Source organism: Suncus etruscus, chromosome 7 (genome assembly GCF_024139225.1).
Source record: "Suncus etruscus isolate mSunEtr1 chromosome 7, mSunEtr1.pri.cur, whole genome shotgun sequence".
Lineage (NCBI taxonomy): Eukaryota > Metazoa > Chordata > Mammalia > Eulipotyphla > Soricidae > Suncus > Suncus etruscus.
Window position 1 is genome coordinate 54,610,993 of NC_064854.1, and position 21,838 is coordinate 54,632,830.

The 21,838-nt window shown below is 44.7% G+C and overlaps 1 protein-coding gene and 1 non-coding gene across 2 annotated transcripts in view; one reads left to right on the forward strand and one right to left on the reverse strand.

The window, feature by feature from the left end:
- Positions 1 to 2,685: 2,685 nt before the first annotated feature.
- XPR1 (xenotropic and polytropic retrovirus receptor 1) overlaps positions 2,686 to 21,838 on the reverse strand; it is a 169,049-nt gene continuing 149,896 nt past the window's right edge. The window contains exons 12-15 of the mRNA XM_049776466.1: positions 8,668 to 8,834; positions 6,805 to 6,944; positions 5,921 to 6,142; positions 2,686 to 4,151 (exon numbers count right to left, since the gene is read on the reverse strand). Coding sequence (XP_049632423.1) covers positions 4,091 to 4,151; positions 5,921 to 6,142; positions 6,805 to 6,944; positions 8,668 to 8,834 — 590 coding nt within the window. The 3' untranslated portion in view covers positions 2,686 to 4,090. The remainder of the gene's footprint in view (positions 4,152 to 5,920; positions 6,143 to 6,804; positions 6,945 to 8,667; positions 8,835 to 21,838) is intronic.
- Positions 18,862 to 18,934, forward strand: TRNAK-UUU (transfer RNA lysine (anticodon UUU)). Its single transcript has one exon. It is a non-coding gene; the product is annotated as a tRNA-Lys (tRNA).

Genomic DNA, 21,838 nt, shown 5'->3' on the forward strand with positions numbered 1-21,838 from the left:
AAGTTTTCTTTTAATAGGCAAATTTGGGGTAAAACATGAAGGAAACTAATAATCTGATATTTGCCAAATAAAGTATAATCATTCCAGAAAAGCTGCTTTTTTTGGGGGGATAAAAATGCCATAATTGGGTTATTTTTTTCTATTATTTCTAGACTAAAGGCTTTCTTGGGTTAAGTTTAAAAAATTACATGGAAGCCACTAATAGGGTTATAGTTTTCTATTATTTCTAAACTAAGAAATTATTCTAGTCAGAGCTTAGAAAATCACACAAAAGCCCAAGAATTATTTTCAGAAAAATATGCTCAGAAGAAATGAGAAAAGTGAGGAGACAAGGGCATCCCCATGTTCCTGAGGCTCTGGTCTGTTTTCTCCTAAGGCCCAGTATCTTTCCTGTTTTTCCCACCATGAATTTTTTTCTCTTCAACAAAATGTCTATTAGATGGATGCCAGTAAGAGTTGATAATGGATCAAGGTGCTAGAGCAAGCCTTGGCTCATGGGCTACTATTTAAATACAAGTAATTTCCTTCCAAAAACACGAGGAAGTCACAATTGGGGGGGAGGCACGTCCCTTCTTTATAGGTGCACAGTCGGAATCTTGGTGGCTGGTACTTCCCCCATCACTGCTTGAGAATGAAGTGAGCTGCCAGCTGGTTTAAGGAATCTGACCTATACGATGACAGATGCTGGAGAAGTTGAATGTCTCTGAAGGGTTTTCAACTTTTTCCCCAAGTTATCATGATCACTGAAATCTAATTAATGGTGATCTCAATCAGATCATTTTTTGAGTCTCTCTGACCTGAAATAATTAATGATTGCATTGCAATGGCAGAGGCGATTATAAACGAAGTTTCCTATTTGTGTGTAAAAAATAAATCATTTTTGTCTTCTGAGTTCTAGATAAATCATTGTTTATCCAGAAATCAAAAGACAAAATCTTGGCAGTTTCCCATAAATCTTGAAAAGTCAAGACTTGTGGGAAATCAAGCTAAATCTTATCAGTTTCCCATATGATCTACCATAAGATAAAAAAAGGGACCAATTTCCTTTTTTATTTGTACTTGTTTTCTAATCCACAGGGAGTATTTCAGCTAACAGCTTGGCTGAGTAATCCTCATAAATGAAGCTAGAATTTCCGAATCTACAACAAGAAGAAGGTTTACCTGCTGTTCAGGCTGTGACATTCATTTCCTAAGGGTCCTAATGAGAGTTTCAGGAATTGTCATTAAATTCTAGGCAGGAAACTGCGCATTCACAGCTCCTGGGGCATAGAAAATCTAGAAGAGAAAAAACGCACACTAGCTCTTTGGAAGAAAAACTGAAATGCTTACTCTGTTTCCCTCCATTTCCTTTCAGTCAGGAAAAGCCCCTTTCTCCTCAGTTGTAGGAGGAACATCAGCATCAACTGTTTAAATGCACAGTTGAGGCTCTGCATGTAAAATGAAATTCATACAAAGTCTTAAGTCTCCAGCAGCTGTTAATGGGATTAACATGTCAGAAGAGAAAGAGATTCTTACACTGTACCATCTATAAAAAATAACACAGATTAGGGTCTAGAATCAGAACAGCTGAACCAAGACAGTCAAAACTGGGACTTCAAATCCCAGGAATCAACTCAAGATTTGTGAGGGTCACTTAACAGGTTTGCCAATCCAGAATAAAGCTGACCAAATTGCTTGGGGTACACATTAGAGCTACCAATTTTATTTGTAAGTGAAATGACCAGTCCGCTGTACCTGTGTAACTCAGAAGTAGTAATGACTATTATTTCTCAACAAATCAATGATATCCTCCCCACCTGCCCCCAAGTTTTAAAGTACAAAAAGTATAGGAAAAAAGAAAACCCAGTATAAATAATGTGGCTTTTAATCTATTAAAGGGTCACTAAATTGTTACCGCTGATTATTAGAAATTATTCAGTTTATTTAAACTGAAAAACAAAGCAAAACAAAACAAACTCCCCAACTTTTCCTCTTAAGATTTGGGCCAACAGCCTGGGGAAGGGTGTGGGAGAGAAAGAAAGAGGAAAAAAAAAAAAAAAGGTAATACAAGTTACAAAGTTATATGATTAAAACTAAAAACCTCAATTCAGAAAAGGGAACATATTTTGGAAGCCCATCAGAATAAAAATGAAAGAAATGGCTTTAGAAAAAAATATATTTGTCAGATAATTAAAATTTGGTAGTAACAGTAACTTTAAAATCATCTGCTGGAATTGCGGCAGGGAAGGAGCAAAGCCCGTGGCACATGGAAAAAGCTAAGGGCTAAAAGGGAATGTTGAGGGGATCAACCGTGTTTTATTTGGGTGGGGGGGGGGGTCCCATACCTGGTGATGCTCAGGGCTTACTCCTGGCTCTGTATTCAGGAATCACTCCTGGAAGTGGTTGGGGGACTCTATAGGATGCCGGGGTCAGCCAAACCCAAGGCAAGTGCCTTCCCCGCTATACTACCTCTCCAGCCCCCAACTGTGTTTTTAAGACAAATAAGTGATAATAGCAGTCCTTCCACATTTTTTGTCCAAAATTAAGCTGAAAATGACAGAAAAAAATTTACTTGCATAAATCTGCAGCTGTTCACTTTGGAATCTTCATTTTTGGGGAATGGGTGGATTAAAACACGCTTTACTTTTCCCTTCTAATTAAGATTAAAATGCAATGCTAACCACACTCAAGAAAGAAAAAAATCCCTTATGAGTCTGGGGTTTATTTGTCCGAGTCGGGAACATGGGAAGTAAATGAGACCACGGGAGAGAACTGGGTGTGGGCCAGGTCGTTAGGCTAGACTTATTCCGACCCCCATTTTTTATAGCAGGTTTCCTATCAAGGGAGCACCTGGAATCCCACATTGGTTCTGGAACACTGCTGGGAGAAGGTGCGGTGGAGGGCTGTGTAAGCCAGAGGATACAAAAATAGGAAGCAGCTTATGCTTCATGCACTCCAAAGTCTAGTTTGCCCAAGCAAGACTTGGGAGTTGACCATGTTCTAGATAAAAGAACCGAAACAAGAAGAAAAACCAGCCAGTGAGGGGCAGCGTCTTTGCCAGAACTTGGGCTTCTGGCTGCCAATAGGTGCAGGACACCTGTGTGTGGGTCAGCTGGTCCGTGGATGTTCACACTAGGGTCTTGGCAAGGCTCCAGGACAACAGGCCCACTGGGGCACCCACCAATGGTGCAGGCCATGAGAGACATGCCGTGGCTTCAAAGCAGGAGCAGCTGCAATCAGAAATGCAACTTTGGCTTCAAATAAAAAAGGAAGAGAAGAGAGTGGATGTGGTGTGGGCTAGGCCCAGCGCAGTGAAGGGTGGGTGGACCTGGCCCTTAGAAATACCACTACCTTGCCTTTCTCCTGGGCTCCACCGTGGCTCTGGAGGCAGAATATTCTTTTAGGGGTAATTTTCATAAATAAGGAGAAAACTCTATGTAACAAAGACATCATGTTCCCCCCCCAGTCCCCACCCAGCCCAACAACCCACCCCTCACTTCCCCCCAAATATGAAAAGTGATATCAAATCAAAAAGTAGCTTCATGAGCAAAGGTGGTGTGCTCTGAGGCGCACTTTCCCTGCAAGTGCGGCCAGTGCTTCTGCGCTGGGTTTGAAGGAAAAAAAAAAAAAAATCTCCACAGAAACTGATAACCATCCCCAAACACCCAATTTTTTTATCCTATGTTCGGTTTCAACCAGTCAAAACCAGGCTGAGTAGAAATTGAGAGAGCATGGGACTGACCCTTCAGAGGCCCCTGCTTAGTGTGTATGTGTGTGGTTTGTGTATGTCTGTGGTGTGTGTGTGTGTCCGTGTCCTTGTGATTGTAAACAACCCCGCAGAGAGACGTTTTCTGCTCCTTAAAAAGTCCTCTGGTTGGCAAACGAAGGAAGTGCTGTTTCGGTTCACGGAAGAGGAAACGAAACCAGCAGGAAAGGAAAGAAACGTGAGGCTGTTTGGAGTCCGTGGTAGGATCCAGTCCGGAAGAGCTCGGGAGAGGCAGGACAGGTCAGTCTGTTCCTGCCTCCAGCTGGCAGGTTCAGAGGTCGCGTTGGTCAGGGAGGATCACTGAGGAGGAAAGACCGAGGGTGTTTTCAGGAGGGCGCCTGAAGGTCAAGTGTTGGCTTCATCGTCTGTATCTTCTATCAGGACCTTAGTGTCACGAACCTTGGATCTGGGGAGACAAAGGGGAGAAAGATGCTTGTTACTGAAGCCTGACATAAGACCACGAAAGTACAGTGGGTGGCTCTGCAACTGTCTCATCATGCTTAGAAACTGTGTCTGTTATATATGAAAACATTTCCATAAGATTATCTTAGGATCCTACCCTAATCAATTATTGTACCCACCCTGGGGTGTGACCTGGTGATAGTATTCTGGATTATTCCTTACTTGGTATTTGGCTCCCACCCTAGGGTGGTACCTGATTCTTGTCTATAAAAGCAAGGGTCTGAGGAAGGCTGGGGATTCTTCAGCCTTATCCACTGAATAAAGCGGATATCTCCTGAAGCCTAACTACTTGTGAGTTTTCTACCCACCACTATCCTGAACCCTCAGACCCACCAGCTGAACAGGGTGGCAGACGAGTGGTCTGAGCTGGAGGAGAAAGACCTCATCCTCCATCCCATCACCTTCCAGCCCATCAAGGGCTGAATTGCAACATATGTCATATAAAATGATCAAAATTGATCAATCATAGTACCTTACTTCACAATACAGCCCACAATCCTGACATATGTGTGTGTCTATATCTCCCCTGGACCAGATGGGAGGCCTCCTGGAGCTTCAGAGCCAAGTTTACATATTCCTGGGTCCACTTTTCCTCCAAGGCAAGCAGAGGAAGGTAATAGCAGCAGCAGGTCAAGTGTGTGTGTGTGTGTGTGTGTGTGAGAGAGAGAGAGAGAAGGGTTGCCCAAGCTTCCCTGAGAGCCAGGACTCACCTCGAGAAGAGAGGGAGCATAGCCCAATTCATGGACTCTGGCCCCTGTCTTAGGTCATGTGACCACCAGGTGGAAAAGCAGAGGAAGAATACGAGGGTGAAAGGGAAAGCACTTGGCCAGCTGAGACGGTTCAGCCAGACAGATGCTGTCTCCCAGGACAAAGACAGTGAAACTGGTGCCTCTGAAGACACCGACCTCAGGATCATGATGTGAGCTGAGGTCTAGAGAGGAGGAAGAAGCAGTCAGCACCAGGTCAGTTTCTACAGCCCCAGTGGTCAATTCCCTGACATGGAAACAAATGGGCAGTGAGCAAGGGGCATGAGTTATAAAGTGAATTCCCAGCTTAGGCTGGATTTCAGGACACAACCCACCTCCCTCCAGCTATTATGATCTCAATGGTCTCAATGTCCTGAGCAGGTCATAAAATCTACCATCCCAGGGTTTTCCACAAAACACCTGAAACCCAGTAGTCCACTCCTAGGAAACTGAACATGCTTAAAGTGCCCTCTGCTGGCAGCTAGCAAGCATCGCCTCTGAAATGCGGGTGCCTTGGAGAGGACTTGCCTTCCTTACCTCCCTCCACCACCCACACCTCTCCGACTTCCTTGCTACTGCAAGATCAGGCTCCTTGTGGTTCTTCCCACTGACCTGGACCATCCACTTTTCCCCCCTTTTTCCCTTTTTCTATTGCCTATTATTCTATCCTCTGAGACTCACTTACTTCCTTGATTCTCTGCAGACTTCCCCAGCATACCTTCCAGACTAAATTAGCAGGGACCATTGCACGGTGCCATCCTAATTAAAATGGATCTCTTAGGACATTCTGCAAATCGGCTCTAATGAAAGAAGCTGCAGATGCTGACGTTTGGGGAAGATGCAAACTGGCTGGATGTACCAGTACTTTTGTCTACTTCACACTAAGAGCCCGAGAGCATGAACAGCATCATGGAGGGAGGGAAGGAAGGAAGGAGCCCCCAGAGACAGAGGCTAACCCTGCACGTACAGAGAGGCCAGGTGCGGCCGGCGCAATGAGATGCTCTGGCTGTACTTCCAGGACCGGTTCTTCTGGCGGTTGCGCACCCCATCATCCTGGTCCATCATCTGCTCTAGGAGTGTCTGGTCGTCTGCATTCAGGGGGGCTACGGAGATGTCCCGCACGGCACGGAACTCCCCACAATTATTCAGATGCTCATTCTCCAGACGGAAGAAGTTCCACACAAATCGTCTGGTAGAACAGAGGAAAGGGGAGAACAGTTATGGACCCAACCCCAGAACACTAACAGTACCTGTGAAACTCGGGGGTCGTATTCCAAGTGAGGGGAGTGGGGAAGGCAGAGCAAACAGTAGGGCCCAGGGCAAGGCGCTAATGCGCTGAAGCAGCTGCTGGGAGATCAGCAGGGCTGCCAGGGGACAGACAGCAGGAGATAAGCAAGGTGAGGGAGGTGGTTTGCTAGGAAGAGCTAAGCGGTGTGCTCTCAAAGAAGTGTGAGGCCACTTATGAAGCACAAATCATCTCTCCGCACCTGGTCGGTTTGTAAATATATTATTTTCCAATTCTTTTGAACACAATTGTACAGTGTGAAGGCATTTGCCTTGTACACAATGGACCCAGGTTCAATTCCCAGAGCCCCCCAGGACTGATCCCTGAATGCAGAGCCAGGAGTAAATCCTGAGCACTGCAGGATGTGGCCCCAAAACAAAAAACAAGTTGGTGCTCAGTGATAATGACTACATCTATCCTAACAGATCATTATGAGCTCTTTTGAATTCTTTACATGTCATCACGTGATGGGTAATGATGGCTTTATTTTGTTCTTTTAGCCCTTTCTATTTTTTTTCTCTTCTTTGGTAAAAAGAATCTGACAGGCTTCCCGGTGGTCTGCTTACCGGAAAACCTCCAGAGGTGCAAATACAGTAGCGATGATGTCTCCAGAATGAGGCACCGTACTGGTGAAGGTGATGGAGATCTGGATGGTCCAAGCAAAGCGCAGAATCACATCCTCTAGAATAGCACAGTAGTAATAGGCCTGCAGAGAAAGAAACAAACTCAGCAGTCACCATCTCATTTCTTTTATTTGGTTTTTGGGTCACATCCAGTGGTATTCAGGAATCATTCCTGGTAGGCTGGTGGGGGGAACCGTATTGGATGCCGGGATCAAACCTAGGTTGGCCATGTGCAAGGCAAGTGCTCCATCAGATTTCTCAAAAGCAAGCTGACCTGTCACAGCAGCTAAATTCACATATGTCCCACCAGCAAGTCAAAGGCTACAATAGAGAAAAGTGGGGGGTCCGTCTCGCTTTGAGGGCGTAGGGGTTGTACTACATCTGGTGGTACTTCAATATCCCCATGTGGTTCTGGGGATTGAAATGAGTCAGTCCTGTGCACGACAAGCAACCTGAACTCTCTCTAGCCCAAAAAAGCTGAACTTGGAGGGGTGGGCAAATGTATTCCAAGCAAGGCTTGGAGGACCCAGGAGGTCCCTCCCAGTAGCATGTGGCCAAATGAGCTGAACAGGTCAATGCAGGACCCTGGAACTGCCAGAATCACGACTACGGAGCTATACCTCTCAATGCTCTGAGAGCCTCCAGGGAGACATGTTGCAGGGCCACATGGGGTCAGGGTTCACACTCAGGCTGTGGCATAAACAGCGTGCCCTAAACACTGTGCACTCCCTTCACTTGGGTTTAGAAAGAGGTCACTGATTTCTAGTTTTTCTGGGTGCAATATTTAAAATCAAGTTCTGCTGAATTCCTGAGCCCATCCCTATGCACATTCTAGACACTGAAGTCAAAGCCAAATCAAGAATCTGAGATTCTGGGGCTGGAGAGATGGAAAAGAGGTAGGGTGGTTTGCCTTGCATGCGGCCAACCTGGGACTGACTTAGGTTCGATTCCTGGCATCCTATAATGTCCCCCGAGCCTGCCAGGAGCAATTTCTGAGCAAAGAGCCAGGAGTAACCTGTGTGCCACCAGATATGACCAAAATAAAAAAGATATAAAAAGAAAAAAAAGAAACAGATTCTAACAAGAATGTGGTCTGTTAATGGCACAAAAATCTGACATCAGGAAGCACTTAGTAGCTGCTGTACTTACTGCCATGATTCCCCATCTGTTGAGAATGCAGCTCATGGCAGTCCATACAACTCAAACTTGAACTTTTACTTATTATGTTTTTAAAGTAAAATAGAATAATTTTATTTAAAGACATTTAGAGGACTGTGAGGAGAGAGAAGATCAATTGAGAATCCAGGGCTTTTCCAGAGGGGAAGGAGACCAAGTCCTCACTGTTTCTTGGCATATGGAAAACACTCAGAGGAGTTATATCCTTCTGACTATATTATTGGCTAAGGCTGGGTCTGTCAACCACAGGGTTTAGCTTTAGGTTCAATGAGGTCTTTTATTAAAAATAAAATTATTATTATAATATTGTTTTATTTATATTTATATATATATTTTTTTGCTTTTGGGCCACACTCAGTGGTGTTCAGGTTTCTTTTATTGATTCCCCCTTTCCCCCTTCTTTGAAATCAATGCACTCTTTCACTCTTTGTACGTACTTTTTTTTTTTTTTTTTTTGGCCACACCCGGCGGTGCTCAGGGGTTACTCCTGGCTGTCTGCTCAGAAATAGCTCCTGGCAAGCACGGGGGACCATATGGGACACCGGGATTCGAACCAACCACCTTAGGTCCTGGATCGGCTGCTTGCAAGGCAAACGCCGCTGTGCTATTTCTCCGGGCCCTTGTACGTACTTTTTGGGGGTAGACAATTTCTTCCCGAAGGAAGGTATTTTCTCCAGCATTCTTATCAAAAAGACCCCAGTCCATCTTCAGGTCCCAGATGAGGGTATAACAAGAGCTGATGATGCAGAAGACGATCCACAGGTAAAAGAACACCATATGGTCGGAGTGCTTTTGTTCTGTAGAGAAAAGGGACAAGGGGGAAAGAAGCATTACCAGGATTCAACAACGGCTTCCCTAAAGCACATGTAACTAAGGAATTCTCTAGGGACCTGGACACAGCACAAATAGATGGAAGATATGCAGTTCCTGCCTGAGTCTGGTGTTCTATGACAGGCCTGCAGTGCTAGATTGAGCAATACTGGAGAAGAAACTCCCCCCCCCCCTTTTCTCCCACAAAGAAAAGGACTCAGTATCAAGTTTATTTATGTTGGTTTGGGGCCACACAGGTGGTTTGTAGGACTTACTCCTGGCTTTATGCTCAGATATTACTCCTAGCAGTGCTTGAGGGACCATAGGGGATGGCTGGGATTGAACCTGAGTCAGCCATGTACAAGGTAAACGCCCTCCTCCTCACTGCTGTACAATGGCTCTTCTGCATAGTTTCATAATCAAAGATTTTGTTCATTCTATTTTAAGGGTCATACCCAGCAATGTCCAGGGATCAATCACTTCTAGCAGAACTTGGTGGATCACATGGGTTCCTAGGGAAGGAAGCCAGGTTGGCCACGTGCAAATTTAAATTTCTCCAGCAAGAATTGTGGTCTTGGGCCTGGAGAGATAGCACAGCGGCGTTTGCCTTGCAAGCAGCCGATCCAGGACCTAAGGTGGTTGGTTCGAATCCCGGTGTCCCATATGGTCCCCCGTGCCTGCCAGGAGCTATTTCTGAGCAGACAGCCAGGAGTAACCCCTGAGCACCGCCGGGTGTGACCCAAAAACCAAAAACAAAAAAAACAAAAAAAAAACAAAAAAAGAAAAAGAATTGTGGTCTTCTCAAAGAAGAAATATAAATGGCCAAAAGGCACATGAAAAACTGTTCCACATCACTAATTATCAGGGAGATGCAAATCAAAACAACAATGAGGTACCATCTTACACCACAGAGACTGGCCACACATCACAAAGAACAAGAACAACCAGCGCTGGCGGGGATACAGGAGAAAGGAACTCTCATTCACTGCTCATGGGAAAGCCGTCTAGTCCAGCCCTTCTGGAAAACAATATGGAGATTCCCCCCAAAAATGGAAATTGAGTTCCCATATTATCCAGCTATAACACTCCTAGGGATATACCCTAGGAACACAAAAATGCAATACAAAAATCCCTTCCTCACACCTATATTCATTGCAGCACTATTTACAATAGCCAGACTCTGGAAACAACCATGATGCTCTTCAACAGATGAATGGCTAAAGAAACTGGTACATACACACAACAGAATATTATGCAGCCGTCAGGAGAGATGAAGTCATAAAATTTTCCTATACATGGATGACCATAGAAACTATTATGTTGAGTGAAATAATTTAGGAGAGAATAGTCTCACTTATCTATGGGTTTTAAGAAAAACAGAAGACATTATTATAATGCCCATGAGGGCTGGAAGGTCCAGCTCACGATATGAAGTTCACCTCAAAGAGGGAGTGCAGTTAGAGAAATAATACACTAACTACCATGACAATGTTAATGAATGAGAGGAGTAGAATGTCTGTCTCAAATACAGGCAGGAGGTGTGGGAGGAGGAAGATGGGGGGCATTGCTGGTGAAAATGTTGCACTGGTGAAGGGGGTGTTCTTTTTATGACTGAAACCCAATTACAATGTTTGTAATCACGGTGTTTAAATAAAGATATTAAAAAAAAAAAGAATTGTGTTCTAACAAATGTCAAATAATTCCAATCCTCCTGAAGCCCACAACAGTCACCATTTACTAAATATTCAAAATCTGTACCATGGCGCCTCTGAACTTTGCAAAGGCCTGTTGGAGTGCATGGAGTCACTCCCACTGCAGGAGGTCGCGGATAATACAGAAAAACGTCATTCTCATTTTTTGCCATCAGGTGGCAGCTTAGAGTCAAAGATGGGGGTGGGGGAGACAACCACCCAAAGCCAGAAACACTGCTAAGAAAGAATGAATTGCCTTGGGTTATTTTTCACTTTGAAACGTTTCCTTCAGACACTGAAATTTTTGTCAATATTTGTGAAGACAATCTGATCATTTCAGTTCAAGATGAAATGCCAAAAAGTGAGAGACTGATGAGTATTTTTACCCTTAAGCACATATTTTACAAAAGCCAACTTCTCTTCAATCACCAAATAAAACATGGTGTTTTTGCTACTTCTACAGGCAGTTATTGATACAAAGGTCAATGCCATGAACTTATAAAGTCACTTTTGACTTTATGTTGAGAACATTATATATTTGAACAGCACAGTTATAGCTAGTAAGCCTTATTTTTGCATAGTTCTTTATATGTTCACAAGTTAAGTTTTTTTTTAAATTTCTTTTGGGACCACACCTGTTAATGCTAAGGGGTAACTCCTGGCTTTGCACCCAGGAATCACTCCTGGTGGTATTGAGGGGCCATTATGAGATGACAGGGATCAAACCTGGGTCGGGTGTGCACAAGGCAAGTGCCCTCCTTACTATGCTATCATTCCAGCCCCTTAGGATGTGTTTCTTGAGGTCGGAGAGATAGCATGGAGGTAAGGCATTTGCCTTTCATGCAGAAGGTCAGTGGTTCGAATCCGGCATCCCATATGGTCCCCCAAGCCTGCCAGGAGTGATTTCTGAGCATAGAGCCAGGAGTAACCCCTGAACACTGCCGGGTGTGACCTAAAAACCAAAAAATAAATAAATAAATAAATAAATAAATAAATAAAAGGATGTGTTTCTTTTGGGGGGTTCACATCTGGGGGATCATGTGGTGCTGGGGATCAAACTCAGTCAGCTGCATACAAGGCAAGGAGCTCCTTAGCCCCTGTATAATCTCTCTGACCCACATCAAAAGAAAAATTTAATGTTTTCTTGATGTCATAGAACTGTGTTACAGAATGATGAATGTGGTTATATAAATCATCATGATAAAAGGTTAAAAGATGTTAAAAGGGGCCCGAGAGATAGCAAGGAGGTAAGGCATTTGCCATTCATGCAGAAGGACGGTGGTTCGAATCCTGGCATCCCATGTGGTCCCCCGTGCCTGCCAGGGGCGATTTCTGAGCACAGAGCCAGTAGCACTGCCAGGTGTGACTCCCCCTAAATTATTTAAAAAGAAAAGATGTTAAAAGATATTTAATTCAAAAAAATTAAATGGTGATAAAGTACATTAGGTGAGAAGCACAGTAGGGACTAGAGACACAGAACAATGGTAGGGCATTTGCTATGCACATGGCCGACCCAGGACTGACGGTGGTTCGATTCCTGGCATCCCACATGGTCCCCCCACCCTGCCAGAAGCTATGTCTGAGTGCAAAGTCAGGAGTAACCCCTGAGCACTGCTGGGTGTGACCCAAAAACCAAAAAACCAAAAACCAGAGAGAAGCACAGAGGGACATTTGCCTGGCACATGGCTGATCCAGGTTCCATCCCGGCACACCACATGGTCTCCCAAGTCTGCCAAGAGTGATCCCTAAGTGCAGAGCTAGGAGTGGCCCAAAATCAAATGCAAAGTTTGAAATTTTTGTTATTTTCCCAAAGATCTATAAAATGAAAGCTGTGCTACCCATCATCCTCACTGAGATAAGCCAAGTAAGTGTCTTGTTGATAATTTTAAGGAACTAGAGTGTTCAATCTTTGGAGCCACCATTGTGAACAGTGAATCTAGTGAGAGTGAAAAATAATCATCTTGTTTATGATCAATCGAAGCTCAGGAGGAAGTCCAAACCAAGTTGCACGAGAACCGAACTGTTGCCAACAGCAGGAAATAGTTTTGGAGTTATTTCCAGCAGGGTAAATAAATAATGTCAGAGAGTCAGGCAGATGAGGTATAGGGTTGGACAGAGGCATTGAGAAAGACCGGCAGGGGATAGCTGGGGGGAGGGAACATGCAGTGTCTGAGAAGCTGCAGCGATGAACTCCAGATTCAGAAAACAGAGCAGTGAAGGCTGGAGCTTGAACCAAGGCTGCAAAGGAAACGAAGGGCTAAATATGCTGGATCCCCTTGGGCCCTTGCATGGGAGTACAGGCTGTATCCATCTGTCTGAATGAATCAGCTGGGGGAGAAGCATGTCTTTCTCCCAGCTCCAGGCCGGTACTTATCAGCTGGGACCCAAGAGAAGACATTCTCAGTCTTCACTCACTACAACTGACCACAAATAGGCCTCGAGCCCTTAGTGTCCTTTCTCAGTTCTGTCGCCTGTCATGGTGAGCTGTTCCGTGAGGCTCCGTGTCCGCTGGAGATGAAAACACTGACTCAGGCTGAGCAGTCCTACATGTTCCAGTAGACCCAGTGGTGACAGAGGATACCGACAGTGGGAAAAGTGAGGGAGGAGAACATATCTTTAGCTTCTTTGGAGGGGGGAAAGCTACACCAGGTGGTTTTCAGGGGATACTCCAAGCTCCCACAGCTGCTGGTGGGTGCTCAAGTGCTGCTTAAGAATCAAATCAGGAGGGGCTGGAGTACAAAGGGTCGGTGTTTGCCTTGCAGGCAGCCAATCCAGGTTCAGTGCTTGGCATCCCATATGTTCCCCGGATGTTGTGTATGTAAATATTTTGGGGGATTACTATGTTGCTCACCCTAAACTGATTAGGTGATTGTGCCCTACCCTAGGGTGTGACCTGGCATTCTGCCCCCACCCTAGGGTAGGACCTGATTCTGCTTCCACCATTGGTTGGTATCTGATCCCACCATTGGGTGGTACCTGACTCTGGAGTATAAAAACAAGGGTCTGTGGAAGGCCGGGGCTTTTTGGCTGGCTGGAACTGAATCTGAGTCTTTGGACTTCAGTTTTGTCCACCCGAATAAAGCAAATATTTCCACAAGCCTGATTGTCTGCGAGCTGTTTACCCGCCGTTTCACCTCAGAACCGTGGGCTAGACAGGGTGGCAGACGCGTGCTCCGAGCTGGAAGAAAAGGGCCTCATTCTCCATCCCACCATCAGTCAACCTCTTCAGGGGCTGACCTGCTACACCTGGAGTCTGCCTAGAGTGATTTCTGAGTGCAGAGCCAGGAGTAACCCGAGCGCTGTTGGGTGTGGCCCACCCCCCCAAAAAAGAATCAAACTAAGGAGCCAGAGAGATGGTATGGTAGGGAGGGTCCCTGCCCTGTGCACAACAGACCAGGCAGACCTGGGTTTGATCCCTGGTATCAGGTCACACACAAGGCCCGCCAGGAATGATTCCTAAGCACTGCTGGGTATAGTTCCCAAACAGAATTATTCAAAGCATCTGCTCAGTTGACTATCCTATTACTCTGACCCTCAGAAAACTCACATTTAAAATGAAGTCTCACAAGTGATTTTGTTTTATGGCCACACCCAGGGATGCTCAGGGATTGCTCCCGACTCTGAGCTCAGCGATCCTTCCTGGTGAAGATTGGGGGTACTATACGGAATGTCAAGAATCGAACCCAAGGGGCTGGAGAGATAGCATGGAGGTAAGGCGTTTGCCTTTCATGCAGAATGTCTGTGGTTCGAATCCTGGCATCCCATATGGTCCCCTGAGCCTGCCAGGAACAATTTCTGAGCATAGATAGTCAGAAGTAACCCCTCAGCACTGCTGGGTGTGACCCAAACACCAAAAAAAAAAAAAAAAAAAAAAAAGAATATTGATTTGTGGTTCCATTTGAGGCTGGAGAGATAGCATGGAGGTAGTGAATTTGCCTTGCATGCAGGTAATTGGTTCAAATCCTGGCATCCAATATGGTCCCTCGAGCCTGCCAGGAGCAATTTCTGAGCGTAGACCCGGGAATTACTCCTGAGCACTGCCGGGTGTGACCCAAAATAAAAAAAGAATCGAACCCAAGTGGCTGGAGAGATAGCATGGAGGTAAGGCGTTTGCCTTGCATGCAGAAGGTCGGTGGTTCGAATCTCAGCATCCCCGAGCCTGCCAAGAGTGATTTCTGAGCATAGAGCCAGGAATAACCCCTGAGCGCTGCAGGGTGTGACCCAACCCCCCCCCCCCCAAAAAAAAGGAATCGAACCCAAGTTGACCTACTGCATGCAAGTTACACAGCCTCCCCGCTGTACTACAGCTCCAGTTCTCATAAGTGATTTTTTTGTGTGTGTGTTTTTTGGGTCACACCCGGCAGTGCTCAGGGGTTATTCCTGGCTCCAGGCTCAGAAATTGCACCTGGCAGGCACGGGGGACCATATGGGACGCGGGGATTCTAACTGATGACCTCCTGCATGAAAGACAAACACTTTATCTCCATGCTATCTCTCCGGCCCCTCATAAGTGATTTTAATGATAAGCCAAGCTTGGATGAAATAGGTTTTAGGTTTCAACTATTTCTTAAAGAAAAAAATGTTCCTCATTGAGGCCAGAGAGAGCATGGAGGTAAGGCATTTGCCTTGCATGCAGAAGGACAGTGGTTTGAATCCTGGCACTCCATATGGTCCCCTGAGCCTGCCAGGAGCAATTTTTTTGTTTTTTGTTTTTTGGGTCACACCCAGTAGCACTCAGGGGTTCCTCCTGGCTCTCCACTCAGAAATCATTCCTGGCAGGCTGGGGGGACAATATGGGATGCCGGGATTTGAAACACCATCCTTCTGCATGCAAGGCAAACACCCTACATCCATGCTATCTCTCCAGCCCCATCCAGGAGCGATTTCTGAACGTAGAGCCAGGAGTAACCCCAGAGTGTTGCTGGGTGTGACCCAAAAACCAAAAAAAAAAAAAAAAAAAAAGTTCCTCATCAAATATAATTAGTTGTATTTTAACTGGGTCAAATATTTATCTGACTGATTGATTTAAAGTCTAACTACCCATTTATGTATATTATCCAGGGTTATCTGGAATTTTGACGTATCTATGGATTTCGTTCTACAGACACACAAAATTTAGCGAGTGATTTTGATCAATAGTCAGTATCTTGGTCCCACTTAAAAAAAATCCTGTATGTGCTCTAATGAGGATTAAAAGAACACAAATTTTTTTACCAACTTAAAAGAATTCATGTTCTTATCATCTCAAAATACTATCAATGTATACAGACAAGCAACTGTATCTTATATTTGCAAGTCTTATAGCATAGCAGGTGCTTTTGAGTGGCGGGTACTTTACTTATGATCTTCAATTTGGGCAACACGGCATCACTCTGATTGTCAGTGAAAGACATGGGAAGAGAATATCTGATAGATGAGCCTGAGATGACAAGTTATTTCTCCAGCGAGAATAGTTAAGATCAAGTCTTCAAAAAAAGACTCTTGAAAGAACAAATATTTAAAAGAAATACAGTGTCAAGTCATGTTTCAGCTCCTAGATTTCTTCAAACAATGTCTTGAATGCCTCTGATCTGCACATGCTAGGCTTTGGTTCTCTAATTATTACCCGTATTTGATCTTTCTCTTCTCCCATCTGAGAGCTCAGCTCTGAAATCATTGCTTCATTGGTATTTGGGGATTTGTTAGGAAGATATTATCACTTTGGGCGAGCAATTATATTTAATTCTCTCTTGGGTAACTCTGGCAGCCCACTTTCATGAGGTCCTGAATCACAATCAAGTGATTGTTATTCTCCCCAGAGCTTCTCTCTCTGACCCACCTGCTATCACAGAAGTGTGATTCTTACAAGAAATATTTGCCAGCACTGGTGTCTACTGAATCGGAACCAAAAATAAGGAGTTCTAAAATGTGAAGCCTATAGTAAAATAACATCAGGAGAAGTGTTAAGAAGAGAAGCTAAGAGAATTACATGCTGACAGTATCCAGAATGTCTCCCAGGATGAAAAGACAGTGAAGAGAAAAAAATCTTTCCAAAACACATTGTACAGAAGATCCATGCTCGCCTTGCATGTGATCCCTGGCACACCTATAGTTCCAAACACTGTCAAGTGTGAGTCCTGAGCACAGAGCCAAGAACAGGCACTGAGAATCAGTGAATATGGTCCCGCAGCAACCCCAAGAAGAAAGATGTTTGGACCCTGTTTTCCAAGCCCTCTCCTCCCTAGGTAAGCTGAGTCCTGAATGAGTTAGCTACCTAGTAAATCCTGACGCTCTTCCTGTTGCCTAAATGAATGGAACTACTAATTATGAGACTAGAAAGGGTTTCTGTTTGTTTGTTTGTTTTTTTGGGGGGCCACACCCGGCGGTGCTCAGGGGGTTACTCCTGGCTGTCTGCTCAGAAATAGCTCCTGGCTGGCATGGGGGACCATATGGGACACCGGGATTCAAACCAACCACCTTTGGTCCTAGATCGGCTGCTTGCAAGGCAAACGCCACTGTGCTATCTCTCCCGGCCCTAGAAAGGGTTTCTGAAAGATGCTTCTAGTTTGAGTTAACGTAATAGGTCCTTGGGTGATGCCCACATCTTCTCAAGGAAGGCAAAACACACAAATTCATTTCACTTTACAGAAGACTAGAAGACAGTCACAAAGTGGAAAGCTCAATGGGCTGGAGTTAGGATCTTTCTCATTTCCACAGAAAAAACACAGCGTCTTACAGTAATGCTGTCAACAGGTCCTAGGGATAAATGAGGAAACTGGATTCAATAAAGTTTTACCCCAGGGGCCAGAGAGATAACACAGTGGTAGGGCATTTGCCTTAAACAAACAAAAAAACAAAACTTTATCCCAGGTACCTTTGAACAATAATTATCTAACTTCAACTCAATTTCAAAAATGAAAAACATAGCTCCATAAAACTAAGGTAGGACATTAAAAATATCTTTCAAGGGCTGGAGCAGTGGCACAAGTGGTAAGGCGTTTGCCTTGCCCGCACTAGCCTAGGACCGACTATGCTTTGATCTCCCGGCGTCCCAAATGGTCCCCCAAGCCAGGAGCAATTTCTGAGTGCATAACCAGGAATAAACCCTGAGCATCACTGGGTGTGCCCCAAAAAGCCCCCCCCCCCAAAAAAAAGAATCTTTCAGTTGTATAGAAAACAGAATTTCAAGGCTATGCACATATAATTTTCACTGTATATGAAATAACGGTTCAGGATGAATGGTGGTTCAAATCCCAGGATCCTATATGGTCTTCCGTGCCTGCCAGGAGTGATTTCTGAATGCAGAGCGCCACTGGGTGTGACCCAAAAACCAAAACCAAAAAAGAAAAGAAAACTAACCTTGGGGCCTGAGTGGTGGCGCAGGCAGTAGGGCATTTGCCTTGCGCACACTAACCTAGGATGAACCATAGTTTGATCATTCAGAGTCCCATATGATCCCCCAAGTCAGGGGCGATTTCTGAGTGCATAGCCAGGAGTAATTCCTGAGCGTCACCGGTGTGGCCCCAAAACAAAACGAAACAAAAAAATCTAACCTTGTTCCCATTATCAAATGGTTATAGTTTTCACTTGTGTTTCAAACTGAGTTTTTTTTCAGTTCATCTAAAAACAAACTTCTTATTGTAGAAGTAGAATATTAGAAGCTTTGTGAACAAGTTATAGGATCTTTATAATTCTTTGTGAGTGACTGTGGTTCCAATCATTTCATTCTATTAAATAAAACTGTGTGTCTATATGAGAAAGAAGAAATGTAATTTGATGTACACCAGAATAATGTTATTGAGTTATCTTACTAGTGGAAGGGGAAAGGCTGAATCAATCTTTAATAATCACTGACGAAATCATTTTGTGACAGAGGATCCAGCCAACAAGAAGCTATACAAATTGTAAATTGAATACAAATACAACTTAATAATGATCTCAAAGACAACATAATGACTGAACTACCTTCTTGATTAGATCTGTCACTTTTACTTCAGTCAAACATTAACAAAATGCCACATTATGTTAGAGGTGTGCTAGAAACTAAGCATTCACAGATGAACATAGGCAGCTACACACATGCAAACACATATGTGCAAATAATTAACGTCTCCTGGTAGCCACTGAACCACACAAAATGTGCTCTTGCAGCCATGAATGGTATCTGTAGCCCACTGAGGATTATTAAGCCTAGAATTTAGATTTTTCTATGCCTCTCAACATCCTGATAATTTATTTCCCAAGAACCAACTGCTCCTTTTTTCCCAGACATCCACTGTCCAATTACCGTATTTTCCGATGTATAAGACAAGCACCTACTTTTCCTGTTAAAATATATGTTTTGGCCTGGATAGCTCAGTCAGTAGAGCATCAGACTTTTAATCTGAGGGTCCAGGGTTCAAGTCCCTGTTCAGGTGAAACTGCTTTGGGCCAGAGAGATAGCATGGGGTAGGACGTTTGCCTTGCAAGCAGAAGGATGGTGGTTCAAATCCCAGCATCCCATATAGTCCCCCGAGCCTGCTAGGAGTGATTTCTGAGCGTAGAGTCAGGAGCGCAGGTGTGACCCAAAAACAAAACAAAACAAACAAAAAAAAACCCAAACAAAAAACAAAACAAAATAAAATATAGGTTTGGGGCTATATTTGCCATATAAGACTACCTCTCTTTTTTTTTTTTTTTTTTTTTTTTTTTTTGGTTTTTGGGTCACACCCGGCAGTGCTCAGGGGTTACTCCTGGCTCTATGCTCAGAAATCGCTCCTGGCAGGCACGGGGGACCATATGGGACGCCGGGATTTGAACCACGGACCTTCTGCATGAAAGGCAAACACCTTACCTCCATGCTATCTCTCCGGCCCCAAGACTACCTCTCTTAACGCACACCAAATGAAAGTTAAAAAACGTAAGATTTAATTTCAATATGGAAATTTTAATTCAGATGCTTATGTCACGCATGTACTTAGCTGGAAAACTGCCACTTATAAACATAAGGCTATTTGTCATCAAACATACAAACATGAAACAGTGATCTATGTTGAGAACATGGAAAGAGCTCCTCCAAAAGCAGCTGGCTGGGGTACAGTGATTAAAAGGACAGCTAGAGGGCCGGGAAGGTGGCGCTAGAGGTAAGGTGTCTGCCTTACAAGCGCTAGCCAAGGAACGGCGGTTCGATCCCCCGGCGTCCCATATGGTCCCCCCAAGCCAGGGGCGATTTCTGAGCACATAGCCAGGAGTAACCCCTGAGCGTCAAACGGGTGTGGCCCAAAAACCAAAAAAAAAAAAAAAAAAAAAGGACAGCTAGAGGGAGACAGAGTGCCTCTTCTGTGTCCCATAAAAGCTGAACAGAGGGATGCGGGTGGTAAGAGAGGGGGTGGATCACTTGTCCCTGTAGCTGGAGTAAGTTTCAGCATGCTATATACTGGAGTATAAGACGACCCCTGACTTTTAAGAAGCTTTTCATGGGTTTAAAAAGCCGTCTAATATGCCGGAAAATACAGTATTTTTCATTCCTCCCTACTCTACTCAAAGCTCTTCTCGGAGTTTCACAAGTGATTTTGATTCACATATCAAACACGGGTCATGGAAAGGAGCACAGGCACCAGTCACTGGTTGGCATGTGTACATGGGATTCAATCCTAGCAATAAACTCACAAGAGAACAACCACTCTCTCAACCTTACCAGCCATACTTTGGCTAAGTCCCTTTCTTGAGCTGACAGAATTAAAGGGCAAAATTCATCTGATTTGAGTCTGTCTGACTCTCACTCTTTCTGTGGCAAAACCCTTGCCCCTACGGGGCAGAATGATCATTACTAACTAGCAACTTTCTAGGTTCTCACAGGTGAGCAGACTAGTCTAGGGGTGGCAAACAGGATTTTTACCCTCACTCAAAATGGCAAAATGCAGTATGTGTTTAATATATTTTTGTTAAAATTAGATGCTTTTCTCTCTATCCATCCTCTCTTGAGCTGCAGGCTAGCTCTAGCTGCATGGGGTTTGGGGAGACCCCATGTGGAAGGCCTTCTCCCTAACTTGGGTGCGCTGGGAGCCTTGATAGGTCCCCAGCCTTCTCCTCTTCTGCCCCCGGCCTCCAGGCCTTCTGGGGTGGCAGCCCAGGCGGCCAGACAAGGTGGGTGTCGGGGGTCCCTCCTGGATGGAGTCCCAAGCTTTCCCCGCCCTTCCCCCAGATCTAGGGTGGGAAGGGCACAGGGTGTGGGGCGGGCAGATCCTGGCTTCCGGCTCTCTATCCATCCTCTCTTGAGCTGGAGGCTAGCTCTAGCCGCATGGGGTTTGGGGAGACCCCATGTGGAAGGCCTTCTCCCTAACTTGGGTGTGCCGAAAACCTTGATAGGCCCCCCAGCCTTCCCCTCTTCTGCCCCCGGCCTCCAGGCCTTCTGGGGTGGCAGCCCAGGAGGCCAGAAATGGTGGATCTTAACTTGGGGTGTGCTGAGATTTGCTTGGTTGCGCTGTTTGTCACTGGCAATTTCTGACTAGTCCACATATGGAAAACCGCGTGGGGGCGCTAGCACTGCATGTATTAAGAGTATCCCTTATCTTTATGTTTGTTTTGCGTATCCAGAATGTCCATTTTGTATTCTGCCCTTTCCCACACCCCTACAAAGCTCGTTTTTACTCCTTAACTCTCTCACCACCCCCAAACATCACTAACCCACATTACTCTTTTTAGTACTGCACAATCCTAATCACAGACCAAAGCCGTGCATTGTGTGTGACAACCCCAAACTGTTTCAAAAGACATAAAATGGACATCTATTTCTTTCGAATATTTTGTGTTTTTTCTCTGACAGCTATAAGTCTTACTAAATATTCTCTTATACAGTGACGATTCTAACCACTTTTTATCTTCTCTTTATGAGCTGTTCAACAAGGAATTTTGTTGAAAGAGTCCCCAGTTTAATGCTTTTGATTGAACCATGTCATGGGGATTGTTGGACTTGTTCTTATGGCCCCCATATGCGCCAATAATGCCACGTGGCATTGCTCCTTTTTTGCATAGGCACATTAAAATGGGAAAATACTATACATACAAATAAGATCCTATCTAATAGAGATTGGAACACACAAATCTTGTAGTGCAAACGGACCTTACACCCTAAACACCTGGCACAGGCCTCAGAAGAAAGGGCATTTTCCATTCACCCCTGAACCAGGGAAGCCATCTATGAAACATCCAGGTTTGTCTATAACATCACCTCGAAGCAATCCTCTACCACGGAAGACCCTACCACTGCTCAGACATCGACCTGCTCAAAAGAGACTTCCCTTAACACTGAGAACACTTAACAACAACGACCTGCTTACAGG